The sequence below is a fragment of the Adiantum capillus-veneris genome, chromosome 26, assembly GCF_014529385.1.
Source record: "Adiantum capillus-veneris isolate H3 chromosome 26, ASM1452938v2, whole genome shotgun sequence".
NCBI lineage: Eukaryota > Viridiplantae > Streptophyta > Polypodiopsida > Polypodiales > Pteridaceae > Adiantum > Adiantum capillus-veneris.
Genome location: NC_140956.1, coordinates 84,416,679 through 84,430,124, shown reverse-complemented (window position 1 = coordinate 84,430,124; position 13,446 = coordinate 84,416,679). Strand labels below are relative to the sequence as shown.

Below are 13,446 nucleotides of genomic sequence, written 5' to 3'. Positions count from 1 at the left end.
GAACGGAAGGCTCTCCCTTCCATAAGAAAAAGGAACCTTGAGCACAGTTCGGAGCACTCATCCAACATTCATTCCGTTGCACCTTACAGTTGATGATCATGCTGTGTGCAACCAGAGGATATGCAACTATTAGTGCGTGGACATGCACGGCCTGCGCACAGGTTCACAAAGGTTCCAGAACACTTCCTAAGTTGACTTGAACCCTGGACCTGAAGTAGCTTGTCCACATGCACATAGGGTTAGATGTGCACGTGATACATACACACCACCTTGAAGGGTGTGGAGCGTTACTTCTATTGGTTGAGACTCAAAAAGGATGTGGATGACTTTTTTCGCAGTTGTTTAAAATGCCAAAATGTCAAGTTTGATAGGCATAAGGCACATGGACTACTACAACCTTTATCCATTCCCATCCATCCTTGGAAAAGCTTTGCTATGGATTTTATCTTTGATCTCCCCAAGACTCAAAGTGGATAGGATGCCATTTGGATTTCATTGACAGATTTAGCAAGCAAGCTCACTTCATTCCAGGAAAGAAAACAATCAAGCCTGACCATTTAGCGAGACCGTTCATTGCTCAGATATTTCGGTTACATGGCATGCTTGAGACCATAGTCTCCGACAGAGATCTCCGATTCACGAGTTTGTTTTGGAAGGCTACTTGGGAGAACATTGGTACGTGGTTGCAGTTCTCGTCACCATTCCATCTGCACAGCACACAGATGGGCAATTTGAGATAGCCAACTTAGTGGTTTTGGATTTATTGAAGTCTTACATCTCAGATCAAAAGACTCAATGGGAAAGATATTTGTCTTTGGTGAAATTTGCCTATAATAACACGGTTCACTCCTCGATAGGGAAGGCGCCATTTGAGGTAATCGAAGATGCTAAGAAAGTTCCTCTCTTTCAAAGCACTAAAGCCAAGATTTTTGAAGCTGATCAGTATACGAGGGACTTGCACATTGCTTTTGCCAAGGTTCGTGAGGCTCTAGAGAAGTCTCAAGCACGACACAAGAAGGAAGCAAATCGACATTGACAAGACTTGAAGTTGAAGGAGGATGACTCAGTGCTCTTACATTTTGAAAAGGCACGCCTTAGGAAACGAAAGAGAAAGAAGCGCCTTTTTCCAAAGCTTAGCATGAGATATTAGCCCTTTCAAGATTAAAGAAAAGATAAATGATGTATCCTTCAGACTCAAGTTGCCAGATACTTGGAAGATTCTCAATGCATTTCATGTGTCTCTGTTGAAACCCTTGAAGGGTGAGGTGCCAATTGATGGGGAGTCTGATGAGCAACCCGAAGTGGAAGAGAGCGAGGAGATACTCGTTCCAAAACAGATTCTGGCACATAAGGAAAGAAAAGTGAAATAAAGTGATTCGGCAATTCTTTGTGAAATTTAAGAAATATCCGGCATTGGATGCGAATTGTATGGAGGAGGAGAACCTAGCAGAAACTCCTCAGATTTTGGAACTTTACCTTGAGGCTTTCGGTTTAGCTGCGTCTACTCCGAAAGATCCCACAGATCAGCATGTTAAATCTGGTGCAGACAAGACTGCATAAGAGGGGAGTCACTCGGCTCCTTTGTCACAGATTCATTGATTTCCCTTTGGATTCAGGGATACTGTTGTGCTAACAGTATTTTGCTGTATGACTTTATGAATATTGAAAATGAGAATTCCCGAAATTGAACCTGAATGATGTGTACTCTTCTCATGTGATTTGTTTGAGTGCAGGAACTGAAAGACGAAATGACTGCAACATTTCAGTCTTGAAAATCTATAGACATTATCGCAATAAGAATTAGCCAATCTGACATTAGTGAGGTTTGGGATAGACCTAGATGTGATTGCTAAATACGTTGCTAGAAAGCATGGTCTTAGATTTGGAATCAATTTTTATGTGATTGACCTGATGTGAATGTGCAGTGACTGTCTCGTCTATGTGCAAGTGCTAGATTTGTGTTGGTCTAGTGCGTCGATACTTAGAGTCAGTGTCTACTAAACTAGTTTATGGACTCCGTCTGTTTTGCCGGCGTAATCGAGCGCGATTACTATTCTTTCAAGAGGGGGATATGTCACAAACTGATGACGTGGCATGGCCTAAATTAAAGACTTTTAAATAATAAGTTGTTTCTACTTATGGGCAAGTGCCGACGGGGCCAAACGGACAGAAAGAATTTAAAAAAATTACGTATTAGTTGTTGACGTGGCTGGTTGTACAGACGCTCGCAAATTGCGTTGCTAACGTGGCAGGTGTACGGAATTCCACGAATTGCGATGGTTGTTTAGGGAGGCAACTTTTGGCACCGGATGCTTTTTGAGCTGAAGCTTTTCATATAAACTGCTTTTCCAAGGCCAAGGGCCTTTAAATAAGACCCTAGGCTCTTTCTGGCTCATACAGAGCCGACGAGCCGGTGAGTAGAGGAGAGCCCAGGGCAATAGTACTTACTCAATTATTTAATACAAAAAGAAATAACGAAAGGGGCGCCAGTCTTTGGGGAGTATCTCTTTGGACACGGAACTACGCCGAGCCGTGTCGACTCAATTGAACCGTGATTTAATTTTGTGAAGTGTTTTAAGTAAATCTCTCTCCTGTCGTGACAGATACCAGACTTGGGGTGTTCAAGTTTGTTACAGCTACCATCACCATTGTAGGAATATTGTCTGTCCAAGAAAGCCTCGACCATGCAAGAGCTTATGGACCATGTCGCAGTCGGCTACAAATTGATGAAGGGTAGCACATTCTTAGCTTTGGAAAAAGCCGCTCTTGTCCTTTCGTTTTCTTGGGTGTGCCTTCTCAAACCATAAGAGCCCCCAATCATCTTCCATCAACTGTAAGTCGCGTCATTCTTGTCGGCTGCCTTCTTATGCTGTGCTTGAGACTTCTCAAGAGCCTCGCGAACCTTGGCAAAAGTAGTGTTCAAATCTCTTGTATACTGATCTGATCAAAAATCTTACCCTTGGGTCTGGAGAATTCTCTTATCTACCAGCTGATTCCCTTTTCCTTTCTTTCCTTGTGCCCTAGGATGTGTGGCTAGCTTCGCTAGCTTCGCCGGTCCATTGGCACGTCAGTCTCAATCATCGGAACCCTGAGTCGCAATATCATGTGATCTGTGTTCTTCGGAATCCTTTGATGAATTTGCATATGGTTCTTTTAGTTCGTCAAAACCTTTTGATGTGCTACTATGTGATTTTTCCAAAATCCTGTGATGAGCTGTCATCCGGTTCCCTTGATTCATTCTCTTTAATCTGACGGACTCTCGACTTGTTGAGGTGGATACTATCCTGTCCGTAAGATAAGTCAATGTGTCACAAGAGGGGCACCACGTGCCAATAGAAAAGAACAGGTTGAACAGACTTTTAGCACTTCAATAACAATTGAAGTGAAAAAGAGAGACGACACGGGGAGTCTCCATCCCAAAGAGTATTGGCCCCAAACCTTGGCACCCTTTTCGATATTTCATTATATTACTTGAACTCAGTACAATGTCGGTACTCCACTCTTTGCACCTTCTCCCAGAAGAGTGATAGAGAATGAGCCCTCTGCACATAACTAAAGGCCCTTGGTCTTGAAAAACAGTCACATGAAAATCTTTCAAACTCAAAAGCAACTAGCCCAAAAGTAGGTGTTCAAAAGCTGCCAGTGCAAAAGTAGGAATCTGTACAGCTCTGCCAAGTCAGCAGCCAGCGTAAAACGCGAAAATCTGTACAATCTATCACGTCAACAGCCAATGTAAAATCTGAAATCTGTACGATTTGCCATGTCAGCAAGCCAACGCAAAATGCGAAATTTAGTACAGGATGCCACGTCATCAACTTCTATGTTTTTTTGTTGGACGCTTTACTTTTGGCCGCGAACCTTAAGTTGGTTGGATCTTCTTCTGTTGCTTCTCTTAGGGTTTAGGCCCCTCGGTTGAAATCAACAAGTCGGCTCCGTTCTTCAATGGCTTGACACGTCAGCAATTTGTGACACAATGAGCCGACATGCATTTCAAATCGTTGCTTAGCATGTCCCATAAGTTTTTGAATGGAGTCAGACTTTTGGTTCAATCAATAGTCTCGAATCTCTTTTGACAAATCACATCAAAACCGCTCAATCTGGTCTCTCTAGTAAATAAATATCTCAAAACCTCTGACAGTAGTCATCCAATGTATCTTTCTTAGTCATTCTCAATTACCTCAAATGGTGCCTTCCTCGTCGAAGAATGAACTGTGTTGTTCTAGGCAAACTCCACCAAGGACAAATACTTTTCCCATTGAGTCTTCTGATATGAAATGTAAGACTTCAATAAATCCAAGACCACTGAATTGGCTATCTCAGATTTCCTGTTAGGTGCAGCGGAATGAATGTTTGCGCTTTGCTCAAGATGAGTGCTCCGAACTGTGCTCAAGGTTTCTTTTGTTCTTATGGAAGGTAGAGCCTTCCTTTCTTAATGAGAGAATGCTATGATCACAAACAAAGTGAATGGACACTGTGCGTGCAAGTGTATGAGACTGAGAGATAGAGAGAGAAGAGAGATAGGACACCAGAGACGTTGTAAAACCCTTCTCCGAAGGCCCCACTCTCGTCGGCGAGAGTGGTCTACTTATGATTGCACAATCTGGTACAAATGGAATGCATGTGACTGATGCAAGTCTAGGCTATGTCAACGATGATGACGGTGATGACGAAGTTGACCTAAAGGCTCAAATCTGCAATCTTTCTATTGTTGTCCAAAAACGCTATGGGCTGAAATCTGTGACTAGTCCAAAAAGGCTGATTTGGGGGCTGTTTTCGGTGGGTCTTTGATGCTGAAAATCTGCAGGTTTAGGGCTGAAAACAGAGGTTCTTAAAGGTTGGAAACTGATGGTTTTTTTCCGGGCCGAATCTGCTACTTCTTAGGGCTGATCTTGATGGTCTTCTGATGCTAAAATTCGCTGCTTTGCTGCATACTACTGGGATCCAAAAATGCTAGGGAAACTGATGGAAAAAACGCTAGGTCAGTTGGTTTTTGTTGGCGATTCCTTGTTGATGCAAACGCTAGGTATGTTGGGGGTTCTGGCGATGGTGTGATGATACAAAACGCCAGGCTGTGATGCTTCTGCAAAAACGCTAGGCTTGAGAGAATCTTGCGAGGGGATCTTGCTTCTTGCTTGGAGGGAATCCACCAAGTATGAGAAGTTGCCTGCTGAGCTTGGCTCCTGTTGCCTCTTTTGCCATTTAGTGCTAACTTTGGTTTGCTTATATATTTTCTTACCCAAATTGCCCTACCTACTTTTGTTGGAAAGTCACTTAAATTAATAAGTGAAAAATGCCAAAAATAGGTAAAATAGGCTAAATGCACTGGAAAATTCCCCTGATGGAATCTGATGGATTTTGATAGGAATACTGATGATCATGCTGTGTGCAACCAGAGGATATGCATCTACACTAAGTGACTGGGCATGCACGGTCTACAAATAGACTCACAAAAGTGCCAGATCACTTCTAAATCTAGACTGACTGGACTGACTGAACCTTGTTCATGCTATAGCTTGTCCACGGACACACAGGGTTGGATGTGTCACGAGACATTTCCCATTTATCCGTGGGTGGAACGAAGATGAGAACTGCAACCGTGTGCCAACGTTCTATTAGATTGCCCTCCAAAACAAACTAGTAAACCCGTGGATTTATGTTCGAAACAATGGACTAAGGCATGCCATGTAATCGGAAAATTTGTGAGAGAAACCGTTTCACCAAATGATCGGGCTTAACTGTCTTCTTTACTCGAATGAAGTGAACCTGTTTACTGAAGCTGTCAATGACTGTCCAAATGCCATCCTGTTCACTTTGAGTCTAATCCATGGCAATGCTTTCCCAAGGACGGGAGCGTATGGGTCAAGGCTGTAGAAATTCTGATGCCTAATACTTGTCAAATTGACCTTTTGGCATACCAAGCAACTACGAACAAACTTATCCACATCCTTTTCTTTTAAATCTCGGCCAGTAAAAGTAAAGCTCAACACCCTTTAAGGTGGTATCTATGCCGCGGTGACCGGGAAAAGGTGAACAATAGCACTCTGTCAAAACCTTTTCCATCAAAGGTTGTGTAACACACAACATCGCTTTCCGCATCAAATAGCCGTTCCGTATGAAATAGCCTGCAATTGTCTCTCCACTCTGTATCCAGTGAAAGACATCTACAGAATTAGGATTTGTGGTGTACTGATCTACCATATCCTCGAAGCTTCTATGATGTATTGCGGAAAATAACCAGAATCAAGGGCTTTGTAGACAACACATCTGCCACAAAATTCTTCTGTCCTTGAACATGGACTATTTGGAAATGAAACCGAAAAAGAATGGTAGCCCATCTCATCTGCTTTTCCGAAAGCTGCTTTTGCGACAAGAAGTAGTGTAAACTTTGGTTTGTGAAGAGGGCAAAGTCGGCTCTGAATAGAAAATGTCACCACGGAGTACAAGGTGGTACCAAACGTACTGTACGTGGTGTATATGTACGTACTGTACATTGTTCCGTATAGGAAATTTTTTTATGTACGTGAAAATACGTACTCTTGTAAAAAAAACTCAATTTACCAAACTTTCTAGGACGTTTCTGATAAAAAAAACAAGAGAGGGACAACAACTTTTAGAGACATTTAAAGACATGTTTTACAAGAAAACCACATACTGTGTAACTAATGCAATAGACTTCAAAGTTCAGACGACATTGATGATCGAACATGCATATTAAAGCTCAAATGAGAATTGGTTTGGTCCCTTTTAAGTCAGCAAAAATGCATCAAAAACCCTTGGCCACTCTCATCTTCCAAAAAGAAATATTTTTGAAAGTGCCTTGTACGGATGGATCTGTACTGTACGGATCCGTATGTAAGTTTTGACGCGCCCAATGTGCAATGAAGTAAGGGTGGGAGTGCCTAATAAGTCCGGGTTCTGGACACGAAAGTTTCTAGTAAACTTTGGAAGTGCCACATTGCTTTGTCTCCTCTTGGATAGGACTGGTATGCTTTGAGGTAAGCACATGTCTGAAGCTCTAATACCAGTGTCATGGGGACGGGCACCACGTGCCAACAGAAAAGAACACACTGAACAACTTTAAGCACTTCAAATAACAACTGAACTGGAAGGGATAGACGCCACACAAGATGGTGGCGGAGTTCCACCCAAAGAGAGCATTGGCCCCAAACCTTGGCGCCCCTTTCAGTATTTCTTTATATTGCTTGCACTCAATACAATGCCAATACTTGCGCTCTGCACCTTCACCCAGAAGCGTGCCAAAGACTGAGCTCTCTGCACATATTTAAAGGCCCTTGGCCTATGAAAAGAGGTTACATGAAAGCTTCAAACTCAAAAGCATCTTGCCTCAAAAGCTGGCGCTAAAAACTGCCCAACATAAATCACGGAATGTGTACAAGCTGCCACATCAACATAGTAAGCGTGAAACATGGAATTCCGTATAGTGTGCCACGTCAGCATGTCAGCGCGTTTTACGGGCGTCTGTACAACTGCCACATCATCGCTTTGTGTGTGTTATATTTGATCTCTTTGGGTCACTTGGGCCCCATTAGACGGGGTCCCGTAAGTTGGTAGGACTTCTTCTTCTTCTTCTGTTGCTTCTTCTTTGGGTTTAGGCCCCTCAGGAAAAATCTGCAAGTCGGCTCTGTTCTTTAGTGGCTTTACATGTCAGCAGTTCGTGACACTGGCAACTTCTTATAAAGGCTCTCGGGCCTTCCTAAAGCAATTACATGAAAAGCTACAAGTTCCAAAAGCATCTGGTCTCTCAAGGTGGCGCTAACGCTGCCTCCGTAATTCGCGGAAGTCCATACGGATTCCAGCGCTAATCGCGGAGCTGGTCCACACGATTTCCCTTATTTTTCAATGTCTTGTGTCCCCAAGGCCCCATCGCACGTTATGCCATAAGTTGGAACCCACGTCAACAGGTCCACGCAATTTTCGTTATTTTTTAATGTCTCGTGTCTCCAAGGCCCCATCGAACGTTACCCCATAAGTTGGAACAACTTATGATCTAACTTTTAACTCTAAACTTGTCAGTTTCCATTACTCTCTCAACATCTAGAGTGCAGATGAGGATGGATTCTAGTAGTAGTAGTAGTATTATTTTTGTTCTAGTCTTTTTGTACCCAGACATGGTATCAGACTCACAATTTTGTAACAGCATAGGTCATGTTGGCCTTTTGAAGACGTTAATATAACATTTCATTTCATCTCTCTCTCTCTCTCTCTCTCTCTCTTCCCCCCCCCCAATTGGAAGAGCCTTAGTACCTGTTCTGTATGCTGGTCGAATTATATGCTTAATGAATGCACAAAACACTTCCAAAAGCCTAATGGGGCCACTGGAGATTCCTGTGAACGTTTTTTGATTGATTGTCGAGAGTGTTGATGTTTTGGATGGTTCTCTGAGCAAAATGTCATACTTTTTGCATGTTGCAGGATGCCTCTTATAGATAAATTTAAAGACATGGGAACAGTGGTGATGGGAAAAATCGAGTCTGGGACTGTGAGACAAGGTGACAGCTTGATGGTGATGCCAAACAAGGTTCTCTCTATATAATCGATCTTCATTGGTTTCAGTTTTATCTATGTTGTCCTGGCTTTTTGTATCATCCTTTTACACCATTTGTCTGATGCTACTCATTGCCACAGGCGCAAGTCAAAGTGGTCACAATTCTCAGAGACGTGGACGAAGTAAGGTCTGCAAAGCCAGGGGAGAACTTGCGTATCAGGATATCTGGAGTTGAGGAAGAGGATATCTTACCAGGCTTTGTGTTGTGCAGTATTGGTATGCGTTTAGAGGTTTTTGGGATTGTTTGAAGAGATCTCCTCCTAGTTTTCTTGACTTGATTCATTGTGATGCAGCAAAGCCAATACCTGCTGTTGTTGAATTTGATGCCCAGCTTCAGATATTGGAACTGCTGGACCATAAGGTGAGAGCATCTGCTCTGTAGTCTTTTTTTGGCCAACTAATAAACAGATTCTCAATGCATTTTTTGGACAGGCAATTTTTACAGCTGGTTACAAAGCTGTCTTACACATTCACTCTGTTGTGGAAGAGTGTGAAATCATAGAGCTACTGCATCAGATCGATCCCAAAACCAAGAAACCCATAAAGAAGAAGCCGCTGTTTGTCAAGAGTGGAGCTATTGTAGTTGTTCGGATTCAGGCATGGAGTTACTGAGATTTGAGTTGCTGCCTCCACTCTTTGAGTAAAAAGAAAGCTTTTGTTTCACTCTATAATTGTGGGTTGCTAATCTTCAATTTTGTAGGTTGATGATGTGATATGTGTTGAACGCTTTGATGACTTTCCGCAGCTTGGGCGCTTTACTTTGCGTGATGAAGGTGGGAGGGAGTCACCTAGTTGGTTTACAGATTGCATTGCCTTCAGGCAGTTATTCAATATGGTTTTTGTCTTTGCCAGGCAAGACAGTTGCAATTGGGAAGGTGACCACCTTATGCCTTGATTGACCCGTTCCTCCTCCTGGTGCGCACACTCCCTGTGAGCCGATTCTGCAACTTGTGGTAAGCATTTAGGCCACTTCGGGGTCTCATCTTGACCCTGTGCCAACTATTTTTCTTGACCTAATATTGAATGGGTTGTTGGGATTTTTATTTTCAGGAATCAAGTAATTTTGGAAAAAGACATCAGCAAGGTGCTTGCCAATGGGCTCAGGGTGGGGCTTTATGCTTGAGCTCGTCTATCGAGCGTTCTGGTGGCAATGAATCATCAACACTGATGTTTGTTTCCTAATGCAGGGTTTGCTGACGAGTCATCAAGTAAAAACCTCCAGTCCTCACGTACAGTAGATGCAGGGAAAGGTCATGTCCTCGTGTTACGCGTGACTTGAGTCATGGATAAGATTGATTTCAGATTTTGATTTCATGAGGCACGAGTTCTTCTGAGCAGTTCAAATATGCAACCTCTTGGGGTTTTTTGCTCTTTCATGTTATGCTGATCCTAGAACGTATGATGGAGTTTCAGAAGTGAGTTTTGCAGCCTTTTTGCGCTATTTATTGTATGAGTTCCCAAGAGCTTGTTAAATTTTGAAAACTATATAAGCTCTTTTGGTGCAAAATAAAATAGATAGAAAGAAGTCCTACATTGTATGGCATGCCTCGACTGGATGTCACTCTGTGATTGCAAGCTAAATCTCTTTTGAGGACTGGTAATTGTGATCTGGTTATTGTCAAAGGGCGATTGTTGGAACTTGAAATTGCATCTATGTAGCCCGTGACTCCCCATATGTATGCTATTAGTGGATGTCATATGTATGCAATGCTTAGATTGGAAAATATATGGTCACTAGTGTAAAAGTTAGTGGGTTTTGAAAACCAGTCTAGCATTTCATTAGCAGGTATTTTATTTAGAGTATTTTTTGGGTACTGCATTCTTTGTTTTCTGCATTGCATGTCGTACGCAATGGCTTTCATCATATTCCTCGAGTGAAAATTGGAGTTGGTTTTCTGCAAAGGGGAAAAGAATGTTTTGTCTGTCCAGTAAATTGGGAAATCACGATGGGGAGGGGGCAGAAATGCAGAAAATGTTGGTACACACACACACACACACACACACACACACACACACACGCACGCACGCACGCACGCACGCACGCATCATTTTCGGGTAGCTAGCCTGCCAAGATTGTCATTCACACACACACACACACACTTCATTTTCGGGTAGCTAGCCTGCCAAGATTGTCTCTCTGGATATGTGTAACTTGGAACATTGGAGTGTACTCTCGACAAAAATAGAACGCCCTAACCCTATGGGAAATTGCTGGAATCACCATTATATCATTATATCCTTTTGAAGCCTTTTGGGTTGTAACCTGCTCAGAATCTGGAAATTGTGGCATGATGACACCACGTGGCAGTGACTTTGGTTTGCTAAGGATTCGTTTAATGTGCTTTGGACATTCTGTGCAACCTGGTCTTGAAATCTTGAGCCCTGATCACTGGGCGTGTGCTGTATAGCTGCATGTATCCTTTTTTGATGATTGTTCCGTCGCTTTCGAGATTCCTACTGGTATGATATTTCAACATGAGGAAGCAAATATTGAAAGACCGAGAGAGGACTCAATAAGTAGACTGTAGCCCTGGTGAAAAGTGACGAGTTAATATATGAAACTGGATTGTGTGGCACCTTGGAGATGAGACCTTTTGTTGGTAGAGTTACAGGGTTGTCATATGTGTGAATCTTGATGAGCCCGATGCGCTCGTCCTTGATCGCAAATGAAGTGATGTGTCACAACAATGTACTTTGTCTTTCCATCGAACACTTGAACTTTCCCACTATTTGGATAGCATCGTAGTGGAAAACTATAACTCCCACTTTAATGCTCAAAAGTTCCTACTAAATGAATAAGCCATAAAGTTTCCTTGCTTGCTTTGCTTCTCTGGTAGACTAAAGACATACAACCTTGGATATAAGATCACTGTAGCCAACTACCCGTGTATTTGCCTCCAAACTCTTTTGTACCTTTCAAGTATCTTCTCCTAAGTGCAAGTATTTACCATGAAAATATTAGGGATTTAGGCAAGACATGTCAATGTGATGATTAGAAAAACATATTATTGTGGGGAAATAAATATAGAGAATGAGAGAGGAGAAGTCACAAAACATTGCTAGAGTAGCCTAGAGATGGTAAAAATTCTCCCATTCATCGATAAGAACAAGAAATATTGAGCTAGTATATGGAATTTGGGAGTGAATTGCCTGCACAATTTTTCCTTTACCCAAAGTCCTCTTACTTAAAGGCCAATGTCTCTTCCAGTAAGCTATGGACATATATATTCGAGGTATGTAGAGCTTGGCTCTCTATTGAATGCACATGAGAACTCGATGGTGTGCAATTTTTTTGGAGGTAAACCTTTTGTAGGTTGATTTATAGGGTTTGCATGTGTAAATCTTGACAAGCTTGACGCGCTTGTTCTTAAGCACCCCACGAATGAAGTGATGCATTAAATCACTGTGCTTCGTCTTTTCATGAAGCACTAGTTGAATAGCATCATAATGCAAAATTACGACTTGCACACCAATGCTCAAATCTCCCACTAGATGAATAAGTCATAAAGATTCCTTGCTTGCACCTAGCACATCAATGAAGACATATAACCTTGGAAACAATATCACCATGAAACTACATCACTATTGAATGTAAACACATATTATATCTTTTGTTGTCCACATAGTATGCACCCCGATAGCCAATTAAACGTGTCCTAGCCTCGAAAATCTTTTGCACCTTTTAAGTATCTTATCACGCCTTTGACTTCCTTCCAATGCTTCTTGCTAGGTTTTACCGTAATTATGCTATTAAATTCCATTCTAAATGTAAAGCATGAACGTGTTCCAATCGAAGAATTAATAGTAGGTTTCATAACGAATTGTGGTCACCTTAATCCTTTTGTCATACTTAGGACAACCCTTTTAGTTAAGCTGTACATATGGAGGCAATGGAGTATCCTTTCCATATTGAAGCACTTTAGTACATGGAAAACTTACTTTTTTGCGACAAGTAAAGAACATTCTTTAACTTGTTGGGTATAATGTGCATGTGAAGAATGTTGTTTGCATGATTCAAATCCTTCATGTTCAAGTTCTCATGCACTTCGCCTTGAATGCAGGTACAATTGGATCGTTCTTCCTTGTGGTCCACATAAAGGATCGAAATCAAAAGACGACAGTGTGTACCTTTCTTTGGACATAGGTAATGACTAACTTTGCTTCGGCTATAATCTTCAAACTTAATGGAAGCATGAATGATACAATTACCTTGGGGTATGCTTTAAAACCTATCAGTTTCTCTTGAGCTTACACATAAATTTTCTTTGTCTTTCTCAACAAAACTTGTGGTTGATGCATGTGAATATTGACGTGATGATCACCATGTAAGAACACTCTTAACATTTAGTTGGATAGGTGTCCATGCTTGGTTGGCAATCAAAGAGAAACTCTATCTAATGTAGGTACCACACCTCGCAAAAAGATCCCATTAGAACCTATACCCTGCTTTTACTTGAAACCTTTGGCAATCCATTGGGCGCGATCTTCAACCTATAGACCTATTTACCCGACAAAGCATTCTTTCCTATTGGCAAAGGTAGATAGTACAAATTTTAAGTCTCATGCAAAGAAATTTTTGATTTTATATCGCACTCACTTAAGCTTGACATCCCATGATGTAATCTCATCATATTAGGAGGGATCTTCACAATTTGTCCACATACTCTAGCCTAGGCTTGGCACAAACCATTGGGAACTCTGAATGCAATAGGTTTTGCATGAGATATTGACTTTCCCAACAACATTGTAGCATTATTCAACGATTTTCTACTACATATGTGCATGGTCATACCTATTAGAAGAATGACTTTGCACACTTTTTTCACCTAGTGGTGTGTGGAGAACCTATTGTCTATGCTTGTGAACATGTGGTGTAACAT

The 13,446-nt window shown here is 41.8% G+C and overlaps 1 protein-coding gene across 2 annotated transcripts in view; it reads left to right on the top strand.

Annotated features, from left to right (window-relative positions):
* LOC147423755 (Translation elongation factor EF1A/initiation factor IF2gamma family protein) overlaps window positions 1-10,211 on the top strand; it is a 28,612-nt gene extending 18,401 nt beyond the window's left edge. The window contains exons 11-19 of one of the 2 annotated variants that reach the window (XM_086501411.1): window positions 8,434-8,539; window positions 8,647-8,782; window positions 8,860-8,927; window positions 8,999-9,163; window positions 9,267-9,339; window positions 9,419-9,441; window positions 9,502-9,519; window positions 9,617-9,671; window positions 9,754-10,211. In XM_086501411.1, the coding sequence (XP_086357537.1) occupies window positions 8,434-8,539; window positions 8,647-8,782; window positions 8,860-8,927; window positions 8,999-9,163; window positions 9,267-9,339; window positions 9,419-9,441; window positions 9,502-9,519; window positions 9,617-9,671; window positions 9,754-9,845 (736 nt within the window). In that variant the 3' untranslated portion in view covers window positions 9,846-10,211. Of the gene's footprint in view, window positions 1-8,433; window positions 8,540-8,646; window positions 8,783-8,859; window positions 8,928-8,998; window positions 9,164-9,266; window positions 9,340-9,418; window positions 9,520-9,616; window positions 9,672-9,753 lie in introns of both variants that reach the window. The other variant, XR_015186587.1, reaches the window with a different exon arrangement.
* Window positions 10,212-13,446: the final 3,235 nt, after the last annotated feature.